The 14,381-nt window shown below is 38.5% G+C and overlaps 1 protein-coding gene across 1 annotated transcript in view; it reads left to right on the top strand.

The window, feature by feature from the left end:
- mbd2 (methyl-CpG binding domain protein 2) overlaps nt 1–14,381 on the top strand; it is a 41,456-nt gene that overhangs the window by 13,395 nt on the left and 13,680 nt on the right. The window contains exons 3-6 of the mRNA XM_041811565.1: nt 1,677–1,817; nt 4,971–5,061; nt 5,140–5,317; nt 13,917–14,061. Coding sequence (XP_041667499.1) covers nt 1,677–1,817; nt 4,971–5,061; nt 5,140–5,317; nt 13,917–14,034 — 528 coding nt within the window. The 3' untranslated portion in view covers nt 14,035–14,061. The remainder of the gene's footprint in view (nt 1–1,676; nt 1,818–4,970; nt 5,062–5,139; nt 5,318–13,916; nt 14,062–14,381) is intronic.

The raw sequence follows: 14,381 nt of genomic DNA on the forward strand, positions 1-14,381 counted from the left end.
AACAACCAGGAGGAAGTTTGTGGGAGTTTTCTGTGATCTTCTCTCTTTTGGTGCATTTCCATGGCAGCGTTACAGCACCACTTACAGGCTTGGCATATGTACTACAGCATTTTCAGTTGTTTTCAGTGGTTCCGTGCTTATGCGGACATTTCTTGAAACGATCCTGTATTTATGGGAAACTTTTTAAAAAATGAAACGGTAATATATTGTTTTTGTCTTTGTGTGGAGAAGGCCTAAGATTGGCCGTCACTGGAGATAAGGTGTCTAGCCCAAACCCTGAAAAACAGCTCCATACCATTGTCATTCCTCCACCAAACTTCACAGTCAGGCAGGCAACATTCTCCCAGCATCCTCCAAATCCAGACTCAACTATCTGACTGCAAAGAATCCACAGAACACTGCTCCACAGTCCAGTGTCGGTGTGCCTTACTCCATCAGACGCTTGGCATTTTAGACTTTTTCTGTGATTTTACATGGTCTTCTTCTTTGTGGCTGAGTTGCTGTTGTTCCTAAACTCTTCCACTTTCTAATAATATCACTTACAGCTGACGGTGGATTATCCTGCAGGGAGGAAATTTCATCAGCTGTCTTACTGCAAAGGTGGCATCATCACAGTACCACACTTGAAGTCTTCAGAATGACCTATTTAGGATCACAGATGTTTGTGACTGCATGGCTAGGGGAAGATTTTACACACCTATTGACAAATACTTTTGTCCATATTGTGTATGTGGGAGCAGAAAGAGGGTATGGTGGCCTCAAAGGACAAACTTAAATCACCTCATAATTCACATGTTTACACTGACAGCCCTACTTTTTATGTTACATGAACTTTGATTTTTTTTCCAGGTAGAATAATCATAAGAAAGCATGCTTTGTATCTAAATTTTTCTTCTCTTGGTAGCAATATCCTCTCTGTTGTTGCTGAATTTGGTGTCGAGCTGCCAATACAATTTTCCAGATGAGCAAACAGTAATTTACCTTTAATTGAAACACCAATTAAAGGTGTAGGAAGATAAAACAGAGTTTATTTGCATAAAAAAAATAAAGTTTAGTTACTAGAAAGACTCAGTCATGTCTTTACTTTTGTGATGCATCTTTGTCTTTTAGAATCTTTGCATTCAGATGTGATTGAGGAGTAGCATCAGGCTAACTGTGTCCCACTGCTAACATGCTATATGCTAAGCTAAGCTAACGACCTCCCTACTTGTGCACAGCTGCAGGCGGTGAGCTCTGATGATGTTTTAAATCAAACCAACCAACGTGAACATCCTTCAGCAGTGCAGAAATAACATGTTTGTGAGCGTGTGGGTGGTGTATTGACACGGTTTGTAACTCTCTGCTGCTGCTCTTCACACATCATTACCTTGGAGTACACACTCACACCAACACACTCGCACAAACACAAACACCACTTCCTGTTGTTATCTGTGGGAGCTCAGCTGGGAGTTAACCCTTTAAGTTCAACCGTCACATGCTAAAAAACACACAGAGGTTTATTATCGCTCTCTGTCTCATGTTAGGAAAGTAAACGAGAGCAGGAAGCAAGGAAGGAAGGAGGAGAGAAGGAGGAAGGAGCAAGGATAGCGCGAGGACAGGAAGTAAGGAGAGAAGGAAGGATTTAGGACAGAGAAAAGACGATGTAACAAACCCTAACTCCTCTTTGTCTCACACAGGGAGGTAAACCAGACCTGAACACCGCTCTCCCAATCAGGCAGACAGCCTCCATCTTTAAACAGCCCGTTACCAAGGTTACGAGTCACCCCGGCAACAAGGTGAAGACGGACCTGCAGAGAGGGACCGATCAGCCCCGACAGGTGAGGACGGTTATCACTCACAGGAACAAACACCCCAATGTCGCAGCCTGAGGGCGAGGTCAGACGGTTACACAAGAGATGAATGATGGAGGAGAACAGCTGTCATGGTGACTGAGGACACTAGAGGGCGCTGTGGCTTCATGGGAGGAGAACTGTGACTATAGAGTTAAAAACATGAGAGAGGAGAGATTATTGAGGGAGAGAAATGTTTTTAAAATGATCATTTATACTACCCATGGATTCAGTATAGTTTACAGTAATTCCTTATACCATTCAGGACATAATAAAGAATGAAATTAAGTTATTTCAGGGGGTTTCAAAGTGTGGGAAAAATGAGCCTCCCCCAAGTAAAATAACTTATTTTGTGGACCCCGAACCTAATAAAAATATGAATTAAACAACTGTATTTTCAAGCGTTTACGTCTCATCTTTAAGCACTTTTATTCTAATATTTTTATATTTTGGTCTGCATATCTCTTTAAACATCCATCATTTCCAGACAGTCCATTGTATAGTTTCAGTATTTAATGCCGATACTGCCTGATTATTTTGCTCTATGCTCTGATTTATTGGTAATTTGAGTTTACATCGACGCAGCTGATGCAGGATTGCCAACAGCAGATCATTCTCCACCTTCAGCCTTGCCTGGTACTCACTCTTAATCAGTATCAGTGCCAAAAAACCTGCGCTTGCAGAGGCTGCCTTAGTGTTTATGGTGCTAAATGTCTCTTTTATCTTCAGTGCATGAAATACCTCTAACTTCTTGTCAAAAACTCCCCCTGGTTTGGTCTCTAGACTTTGTGCTTTTGTCTCAGTATGACCCAAGATTTTACACAGCTGTATGCTGTTATTAACATGTACATCTTTGGAAATTAAACACTGTGGCTATTGAGCATCATCAGGACCAATGCAGGAAAATCCTCACTTTAATAATCAATTTTAAATCTGTCTAATTTGCTCCATGCACAGCAGGAGTTAGAAAAGCAAATCATCTTTTTCTGGTTTATGGTTCCATGTCTCCCATGAAGTCCTGTAGCACCCCCAGAGGAGGCCTGCCTCACGCTTTAAAAACCACTGAGCTATTTTATTATCATTTAAATTAATGAGTCTGTTTAAAGCTGGTTATTGAGCAGCTCTGAGAGATAATCCTGATCCTGGTGTCCCTGCCTCACTTTGATCAACTCTGAAGAAAGTTTGTCAAAACTTTCGGACACTTGCTTTAGAAACATTTCTAAACTTAACACACACAGTTATTTTAATGATAGTAGGGATGCACAATATCATCAGCATGAGGTCTGTATCAGCAATATTAGCTAAAAACCTGAATTATCAGTGTCTGCAGATATGAATATTTCTGTTTTGGCTGAAAAAATCTGCTAGGGCTCGGCAGTTAATCCAAAATTAGATTAAATCACAATATGGCATTCTGCAATTTTCAAATCGCAGATGCTGCAATATTTCTTTTACCTGAACTGTGTCAAAATACCAGTTACTATTATTTTCGCAGCAGAGATATCATACCCTACACATTCCGCAAACATTCAAGTGTATTTTTTAGAAAAGGTTACAAAAATCCAACTTTTTTTTGGTTAATATTTTTCTTAATCAAAACAAGAATGACATTAGAATGATCTTCCTGGGGTGCAGATGGTATAGTGGTTTAAGGCGGCCTCGTGTACGCATCCGTATCTGGCCTGTGGCCCTTTGCCGCATGTCTCTCCCAACTCTCTCATCTCTGTTTCCTATTCTATCTACTGTCCTCCTCTATCACATAAAGGCACAAAAAGCCCAAAATAAATCAAAGGAAAAAAAATAAACTTCCCCTTCAGTATAGCCACTGGAACCAATTTTGCAACATGAGCCACAATAGTACCAATTATTTAAATTATTATTTTTTACCTTAATATTATCATTATTGTAAGAATTATCTATTTATCATTATTATTATTAACATTATTGTATTTATTATTATAATTATAATAATAATTATTATTATCATCATTATATCATTGTTATTATTATTATTAAATTATTAATATTATTATTGATATCATTATTATTATTATTATTGTTATATTATTATTATTATCACCATTGATATTTTATAGTCATTAATTTATGATTATTGTTATTGTTATTATTATTATTATGTTATATTATTATTGTTATTGTTATTATTATTAATTTGTTATTATTATTGTTATTATTATTATTTTTATTATCATTATTATTATCATTTTTATCTTATTACTACTTTATTATTATTATTGCCATTTTTATCATTATTTCTACTTTATTATTACATATTATCATCGTCATTATTATTATTATCATTGTTAATATCATTGTTTTAATATTATTAATTTATTATTATAACTATTATTAAATTATTATTATTATTATTATTATCATTATCATTATATTTATAATTATTATTATCATTATTATTATTATTTAATTTTTTTAATCTAGAATTTTTTTACTTGCGTTTGTTGAAAAATACGTAAGATGAGAAAGATACAAATTGTTGCATATTAATTTGCAATATTAGGGGGAAAATTGCAATAAAGTTATTTTATTAAATTGTTCAGCCTTAAAATCTGCCGACACCAGAAAATATCAGCCATATGAACAAATAAGTTAGTAGAGTTTTTGTCTGGACCAATGGAAGTCTTTTTCTTTATTCATCATCATCCATTACAGGTTAAAGTCTGTTTTAAGGACTGAAATCTGTGAATTTCTTCACCTCAGACTTTAAATTGTGTGTTTTAATGTCTGAAGCTTGCACAGCCAAACAGTGTGATGCTGTTTTTAAGATAACTTTTCATTGATATCATCGCAGTTCGTACTAAAAGACAGGAAATGCTCATATCTGGATGTGAACTCTTTTGTTACCCCTGAGTTGAGCTCCTTGTTGCAGACCTTGGCGAGTGAAGTTGCACTTCATGAAGCCACTTCAGAAAAAGCCTTCAAGTGTTCGCCACTGAAAAGCTCTTTATGTGAAGCAGCAGGAAGTGTCAGGCTACAACTCATAATATCTCTACTCGGAGGAAAACTCCTGTAGTTCAAGATCAGACCAGAATGAAGATGATATTAATCCACACGGACTCCACAGCCCACAGCTGATGTTCATCTCTCCATCTGTCTCTGCAGCTGTTCTGGGAGAGGAGGTTGAAAGGTCTCCGTTCATCAGACGTCACAGAGGAAGTCCTGCGGTCGATGGACCTGCCCAAAGGCCTGCAGAGTAAGCCAGCATCTTAACTCTGAATACTCACCGTGCTCCAGAAGCATCCATGCTAACCTCTGACCTCTCTGTCCTTAGGTGTTGGTCCAGACTCCAGCGAGGACACTCTACTGTCCGCCATCGCCAGTGCTCTGCACATGAGCTCGGCTCCAATCACGGGACAGACGTCTGTGGCTGCTGAGAAGAACCCGGCAATCTGGCTCAATGTGTCCCAGCCACTCTGCAAGGCCTTCACTGTCACTGACGAACACATCAGGTACTTCATTCTCTAGAAGGAGACAGTTTCTACAGAGCTGTATTTTTATGCTACGTACACTGCATTGTTTTTGCATTGTCCCATTAATTATTGGGTGGAGGGAATTCAGACATTCCCATTGCTAAAAGGTGCATAAAACCAGCACATCCTCATTAAGCCTTCACAGAAAGAAAGTTGAGGGGCAGATCCACTAAGAGTTATTGTGCTGCACTAATGGCACCAGGGTTTGCTTGAGATTTGTGCCCACTATTAGCTTCTTTTTTGCACAGGACCCAAAAAAGATTTGCTCCAATCATATGCTGGCCTTAACATGAACACAGGAGTTTGCTGCTGAGCGCATTTTGGTGTGTATTCTCAGAAGCCAAGTGGCACAATAGTGGCTGTTCCCTTAGATCAGTGGTTCTCAAATGGTGTGATAGGGCTCACTAGTGTGCCTTGTGGCAAGTCTAGATGTGCCTTGGGAATTTGTACAACCATACATTACTACAACTTTAACCAGGCTTGCACACAGATCTGGCTGGACCCCTGAACAAAAAAAAATAGAGAATGGAGCTTTCCCATGTGTGATTTAATGATATCAGTGCATGTGTGTTGGATCAGCAGCATTTTTGTCAATTTTTCATCACTTTTTACCTCTTTTTACCAATTGTTTGCAACTTTCAATCATTTTTTACCACTGGTTTGCTACTTTTAACCATTTTTGCCACATTATACCAATTTTCACCCATTATTTGCCTTTGTTTGGCCACTTTTCTGCCCTACGTTGCCATATTTTTCTTCCCTTTTAACCTATTTTTACTCACTTTTTTTTGCCACTGGTCACCCATTATTGCAGCCTTTTTGACATTTTCACTAGTTTTTGCCACTTTTAACCCATTTTCTGGCCACTTTTTTTGCCTATTTTGCTATAGTTGGGACATTTTTTGCCAAAATTTCCATCACTTTCAATCCCTTATAACCAGCTTTTTGCAACTTTGAACACTTTATTGCAACATTGTGCCAATTTTGCCTGTTTTTGCCCTTGCTCTGACACTTTTTCCCCATTTTTGCCACATTTTTTCATCACTTTTTAGCCATTTTTACTACCTTTGCCAAGTCTTTTTACCTTATTGACACTTTCAACACATTTTTGCTACTGTTAACCCATCTTTTGGACACTTTTTGCCCATTTTTTACTTTGCTTCACCACTTTTTGCCCGGTTTTGCCATGTTTTTGTATCACTTTTTACAATATGAATATGGTGCGCCTTGAGATTTTGGCTTAACCTTTTGTGTGCCTCGGGCAAAAAAAGTTTGAAAACCACTGCCTTAGATCATGACACCACCATGACAGAAAAATACTTGGATCCCTGAGGATCTGTATTGAAATGTTTTAAAATGTAAGATCTTTTAAACTTTACCGCTTCTTTTACCCTCTAAATAAAGAACAGCTGCTGTAGTGAATTCAGTGTAGGACATGTTCATAATGACATGTTTTTTACTCCAAATGTCATGAGGATGGGGGAAATCCCCTGTCCTACTTCTGTTCTGTAGCCTTTCACAGGTAAAATGAAATTTTATTTTCAATTTTCCCTCCACCATTACCATGTATAAATGTTTATTCTAAACAGGTTCATGCCCAGGTCTGACCACGGCCCACTATTGTTCTTTAAAAGTTCATCATAGGACACACAGGAACAGCTGACTGAAGAGGAGAGAGAGGATCAGCACTGATTTAATACCCAGTTTCATTTGGTGTTAAACTGCACCACCTTTACTACGTGTTGCAGGCAGCGCTGACCTTTGTGTATTAGTTGCTATTTGTAATGAGGTTTATTTGCATATGAAGAGAGCAATTTTTCTCCACATTTTTGAATATCCCCTCATGTTCATGCATGCAAATGGGACAGGTGACCCCAGGGTGCTGCTTCCTCGGCTGAGCAGTTGTCATCTATTTCCCCTTTGCACACTCTGAGGATCAGATTCTGATCTTTTAGTGGCTTTGCATGGCTTCAGGATGCACAGAAAGCATTGCTATTCTTTAGTGTATCTACCCCTGAGTGTTGCTACTATTAATATGTCCAACTGGACTTCTTAGGGCCTTAATAATTCTTTAACTTCAGTTTAAGAGTGATCATCATCACTGCAGCAGGATTTTATCTATTCTTGTGGCATATTTTGCCTTACTTTCCATTCAGTCCTGTGATAAACCCTGAGGCGGATTCTTCCAGTGTCTCTCCTACTTGAGACAGATCAGATGAGTGTAGATGACTGATGCATGCTGGGTAGTTTGAATCATAACTTGTAGTGATAGAGGAGGATGAGAGGGTGTAGAGAGAGGAGACAGATGATCAGAGATGAGTACTAATGAAGCATGACGGAGGAGGATGAAGACGAAGCAGCCGCCACCACAGGCAGGCTGGGAAATTTACAGCAGACGTGATTGAAAATAACATTCAGGTATCTGCTGTGAGGAAGCAGCTGCTGAATCCGTCATCAGATATCATCTTCATCTGCAGATAAACATGCAGACTTATGTAACATCTGCTGGTAAAGGACAAGCACATTAGAATGATGCAGGTCATGTTTTCCTCCATCATCCAATCAGATATTAGATTTATTCCCCTTCAGTCATCTGGCAGATCGAGGCTTTATTTCATCCAAATAGTCAGAATAAACTCTGTCAGACCTCTTCCCTCTACGGAGCGCTGCAGACAGATTTTTAGTGAAGTGTTTTGGCTCTTTGGTTCAGTCTTAATGCATCTATCGCTGCCCTTCCAAGTTCCAGGACCAAACAGCTGGTTTAGCAGAGTTTACAACCAGAAAAATAACTATTAAAGAAGTTTCCTTGTAGTTTTTTTTTCACACACTCCTGTGCTGACCTGTACGTATGTGCATCATTTATGGGGTGACTGTAGCTCAGTAGCTGGAGTTGTTGTCTCACAATCGGAAGGTTGTGGGTTCGATCCCCAGCTCCTGCAGTAACATGTCAATGTGTCCTTGGGCAAGACACTTAATCTCAGTTTGCTCCCACTGCTGTAAATGGGTATGGAAGTGTATGAATCAGATTAGTTAATACTGATGGCCTCCATAGAAACCTCTGTCATCAGTGAATGAATGTGTGAGTAAATGGTGTGAATGGGTAGGTATGGACTGTGGATAGGTATGGTAGGTATGAACTGTGGTGAAAAAGCACTTTGAGTAGTCAGATGACTAGAAAAGTACTATACAAGGTCAAATCCATTCCATTTCACTAACAAATACCACACTAGTCAGACATTAGTTTTAATATTGAAATGAAGGGATGAAGTGATGAGGTTAAGGTTTGAGGGATGAGGTGATGAAAGGTTGAATTTATGAGGAATCGAGTGGATGGATGTAGAGATGATGTGGGATATCTTGAGCTGGAGTTGTGGATGGTTGGTGGATGGCCACTATGTCCCAACAAGGCTGTGACATCAGCAAGGAGGTGTGGTGGAGTCATGTTTTGGGCGGGAATCATGGAGAGAGCTGGTAGGCCCCTTTAGGGGCTCTGAAGGTGTGAAAATGACCGTGGCAAAGTATATAGCAGGGGTGCTCAAATGCTTAAAATATGCCTATAGCATAATTGTGCAAAATAATAACTCAGACAAAGTAATTTAGAAAATGAATAACACTATTCTGTATTGTGTTTCACAGCATGAAATTACTGAACATCCATATGGCACAAATACTAATTGGGCATACTGCCTTGAAATCAATTTCAGTAAAAAAGTACTCATGTTCCCAACTATTTTTAAACTTTCTCTTATCAGTGTGCCACTGCCTCATACACGCCATCTCTGCCATGACCTCAGCTTGACCCCAGAAGCTTCTCACTGACTCACTCTCTGGTCATGGGCTTCCAGATCTGAGCTGACGGGAGCTCAACAGCGCCACCCTACCCCCAATGTAACACAATTTTAATTTGTGGTCAGTAGAGGAAGTGCAACAATAAATAAATATTGAAAGAAATATTTAGACTGCTGGCAGTGGGGAAAAATAAATAAATAAATAAATAAAAACAATTCGAACATGGGCAGTTGGCAAAAAAAAATACATCGTGGGCCAAAGTTTGCCCGCGGGCCCCAAATTGGACAGCCCTGGTATGTAGAGTTTCTGACTGACAACTTTCTTCCATGGTACAAAAAGAAGAACCGTTCCTTCCGTAGCAAAATGATCTTCAAGTATGGCAATGCACCAGCTCATGCTGCAAAGATTACCTGGCTGCTATGGGCATAAAAGGAGAGAAACTCATGGTGTGGCCCCCATCCTCCCTCCCTGCATAATAATTTTGAACGCGGTGTAGTTTAAATTACATATTTTTATTTGATAGACATTACTTTATAGAAATCTGTTTTCACTTTGACATTAAAGAGGTTTTTTTTTGTCAAAAAGCCAAATTATATTGATCTTGACTGATTTATAAAATCATTAACAGTGTGACACATCCAAGGGGGTGAAGACTTTTCATAGGCATGGAATCATATAATATCTTGTTGTATTGTACAGTTTAGTATTGTTTAACTACAGCTGTAAAGGATAGCAGCTGAAAGTATTTACAGCAGCTGTGGATCAGCCTTAGTTGTACTTATAAATTATACATGAAAAAAGGGTGGATTTCAATGGTGGCATTAAAAATAAGTAAGAGATTTTGCATGCACACTGGATTTCTTTTACATGCACAGTGATTTTAGTCATTAAACACGAGCTGTTCCCATCTCTAAAGAGTCTGAGCGAGGAGGCTTTCCAGGTGTCTGTGTGCTCTGTAATATCTACTGGAGGAGAGTTTATCAGCTGGTTCTGTGTAGTGTTGTATTGTTCTGAACACAGTCGAGTCCATAACAGGATCCATCCTGTTTCAGATCAGTCCGTTAAAACTGCTCATCTAATAACATTATGACATTAGCAACCAACTCTAGAGCTGCACAGTTAATGGAGTCAGGGTGCTGGTCTGTGATGATTTACATTCATAATGTGCTCCACCCATAGAAAACATTCAGTCCTCTATTTATCTCAGTAACTCTGTTTATCTCCTTTACCTAAGATAATGAGTTGTCAGATATCCCAGGGTCCCTGAATACAGCTTCAGTTTCAGAGCCCCATAAAAGCTGGTCTGGATTATTGATGCTGATGGATGATGTCTCAGCTTTTAGTTTTCATCAGAATGAAGTGAAAGGAGGAAGTGAGAGTTAAAATCTGATGAATGATTGATGGAGGGAAACTTTAATGATCCTCCTTTCATTTTTCACTTCTGTCACTCACAGGAGTACTGAAGTCTGACAGCAGGGGGCACTGTGGGCTCACTGTGGGACCAAACATGAGTGTTAATGTGAATCCAGCAGCAGAGAACAGCTGGCTGAGGCCGTTACAGCAGAAGCACTGACATACATCACCTCATCCTCTCCTTTACCTCCTCTTTCATCCCATCCTGTCTGCATATCATTAAACATTTTCTTTTCCTGCCTTTCTCTTCTCTGCTTTCTTTTACCTTTATTTAATTTTCTTTCCTCTTTTTTCTGCTCACCATTTCCTTCTCCCATTCTCCTAATTTTCTTCTCGCCCCTTTCTTTCCATTTTCTTCTTTTCTTCCTCCATCTTCACTCTCCACCTCCAGTCATTTTTTCTCCTGATTTCCTTTCTTGAGTTGTTTCCTCCTGTCAAATTTGTTTCTTCTTATTCGTCCCATACTTCAAGCATTTGTTCATCTGCTCTTTTCCTTTCCTAACTCCTCCCTTAAGCCCATTTCAGACTGGAAGTGTGAGGCGCATCTTGGCCGTGACACAGCTGGATTTTCAGTTTGTTTGCATGTTGACAAGTCAGGGCTGCACGTACGCCGTCTCACACACCTCTCCATGCATCTCAGGCGTATGAGAATTTAGAGTAGTGATCATCAACTGGTGGCCCGGGGGCCACATCAGGCCCCCCACATCTTCCCATCTGCCCCCCATAACATGATCAAATTCAAAATAATTTAAAAACACAATCCTTTTGCCATTAAAACAACACCAAAAACGACTGAGATTGAAAGAGTTTCAACAGGAATGTCTTTGTTTCATCCATTTTTCAGAAATGGAGGGCCCTGTGTAATATTCTATCTGGGGGCCCAAAATCCCTAGCTACGCCTCTGATGGAAATCATTAATTTTATTGCAGAAGCAATATACAAATTTATGAAAAATGGAACCTGTCTCTGATGTCCTCCTACAGGGCAGGTGGTTAGCTCTGTTTCCTGTTGGCTGCAGCGGGTGCTCAGTCTTTCCTCTTTAGGGATCCACTTTTGTCTGTCTGTACATGGCCTCTTCATTTCCACCTATTCCTCTGCCTCATTCTCTCTTTCTTTGATTTTTATCCCTTCTTTATTTTTACTTTTACCTTGCTATTTTCCTTCTCCCTCTCTCCTCTCTCCCATCCCTCAGTCCCCCCCGACATTCCCTCATCTCCTGTCTCGTCTCCCCCTCATTGCTCCATCCTTCACATATTCCATTTTTGTGCTTCTCCTCCTTCCTTTGTTTTTTCCATCTCCATCTTTCATATCCACCCCTCCTCCTCGCCGTCTCTTCTCTCCTCTCATATCTCCTCCCTCCCTCCAGCCTTCCTCCCTCCTCCTCCTCCTTTTCTTATCTCTCTCCTCCATTAATTTCCAATTCTCTTCCTCTCTCCTCCTCTCTCTCCAGCTGAATGTGCTTGTCATCCTAAATCGCTCTCATTCCTCTCCTCTCCCTCCTCCTCCTCCTCTTCATCTCCCCTCCTCTTATTCCTCTTCTACTACATGAAACTCAACATTTCTCCCTCTCACCTCCTCTTCTTTAAATTTTCTCTTAAGTCTTTGCTATTTTTTCCCTAATTGTGTGCAATTACACCACTTTTCTTTAATGATAGTATTTTTCTGGAGTGTTTGGAATGAGCTCCATTCATTCATTTTAGTTCTTTCAGAGACATCAGTAGAGTTATGGTAGAACGAGGTCTCTGTCTGTTTATTAATCCAGATTTAGTCCTATTACGTCTTTTTGGGCGTTTTGTTGTTGATGTTTGTTTTGACAAAAGGAGACGGCGTCTTCCCTCAGTCCTAGAAGCAGAAATAAACACAGATGCCTGCCTCATTTAATTATGCTGCTCATGGAGCAGTCACATTATTTATTTTTGACTTTATTATTAGTTAATTACTCAATTTTGTTAGTTTATAATCGATTAAGCAGGTTTGAAATTTTATTTTTGCATTTCAGAACAACAACTGAATTCTTAATAACAATGTCTCATGATTTTTTCCCTGTTTGTTTGAACAGATTAAGGCAAAGAGATGTATTTTAGGATGTTGACCTTTCCACTAACTATTAAAATAAGTGCTGCACACAATAGAAGAGAATTCCTTTGTTGACATTGCACACTGCACAAGGAAATTTACTGTGCTACTTACGAATACGAAAAGTATGTTACATTCACTGCAGTTTACAGTGTTATTTAAAACACAGGGTTACATGGCAACAGAAAACTTGCACATGCTTATGAATGGTATGGCACCAGTTGTATTTCACACGATGATAAGACCATACTGCACCTTAAAGAGGCATTATATAAAAACAAAAGCTGCATAAATGTTTTGCACACACGTGCTCACAGTGCCAGATGTGCGTCCTCACTTTGTCAGTGTTCATATCTGCCCATACCTTTAATGGAGATTTAAGAAATTATCTGCTAACAGGGCTCAGCTAGCCTCTTAGCTCAGTACTAGACTCCTCTGGACTCCTGTCTCCCTTGTCCTGGGGGCGACAACACTAGATCCTAAGGTCTGCAGAACTAAGTAATCCATGATATTAATCAGCTCCACGGCAATGGTGGCAAACATTTGATAAATAAATTAAAAAACAAATAAATAAATAATAATGAAATTTAATAATTAATGAATATGATAATAATTGTAATTATAATAATAATAAATAATAGTATACACATAATTAGAAATAAATCAATAAAATAAAACAAAATATGGAGCAAATATATCATTAATGTTAAAAAATTGATGATAATAAATAAATATAGTGGTAATAAAATACAAATAAATACAACAACAACAACAACAACAACAATAATAATAATAATAATAATAATAATAATAAAAAGAATAAATAATCGAAAATAATCCTTAATAATGATTATGATAATTCTTATGAATAATATACATGTAAAAAAAAAATAAGATAAATGAATAAGTAAAATAAAACAACACCAGGAGCATATTGCTATCAGCTAAAAATAATTAATAACAATTTAATAATAAAAAATATTATTATTATAATAATACTACTAATTGTAAATGGATGAATGCATAGATAAAATTGAACAAAAGAAGGAGCATATTTGTTGCTATCAGCTAAAATTTGATAATCACAATAATAATTATTACAAATAATGATAACAAATAATAAGTAACAAATTATATTGTATTTGTAATAATCATCATCGGTAATAAAAAAGATGAATGGAAATAATTAAATAGATAAAATGTAAAAAAAAATAGGAAACATATTTATTGCTAAATCAGCAAAAATCCTCTATCATGCATGCTTATTAAAATGACCTTTTCCATCTCTGTGCTTCCACAGGGAGCAGGAGCTGAAGGTGTACCACGCCAGGAGGAGCCTGGAGGAGGCGCTGATGGCTGACGGTTTGGCGCGGGCCGCCGAAAACACCCGAGAGCTTCTGGAGGGGAAGACTGCCTGAAGACCATCGGACAGGAGAGAGAGACAGGTAACGTGTTTTTAATCATTATCAGCAGGAACAAAATAGAGGGTTTAAATAAAAAACAGAGTTAGCTCGGTTTAAATAAAACAGAGTTAGCTCGGTTTAAATAAAACAAGGTTAGCTTGGTTTAAATTAAACAAGGTTAGCTCAGTTTATGAACTAAACTGCTGATCATTCCTCTTAAAATCGCTGCTGTGAAGAGCAGATGGCGGGATGAAATGTCATCACAAGGAACCTGAATATGAGAGGTGGAGGATGAAGGTTTCAAACATGTGAAAGACTTCCTTTTAAATGTGTAGACGAGCTGCAGGGACATTTTTAAAGGT

The sequence above is a fragment of the Cheilinus undulatus genome, linkage group 17 (assembly GCF_018320785.1).
Source record: "Cheilinus undulatus linkage group 17, ASM1832078v1, whole genome shotgun sequence".
Taxonomy (NCBI): domain Eukaryota; kingdom Metazoa; phylum Chordata; class Actinopteri; order Labriformes; family Labridae; genus Cheilinus; species Cheilinus undulatus.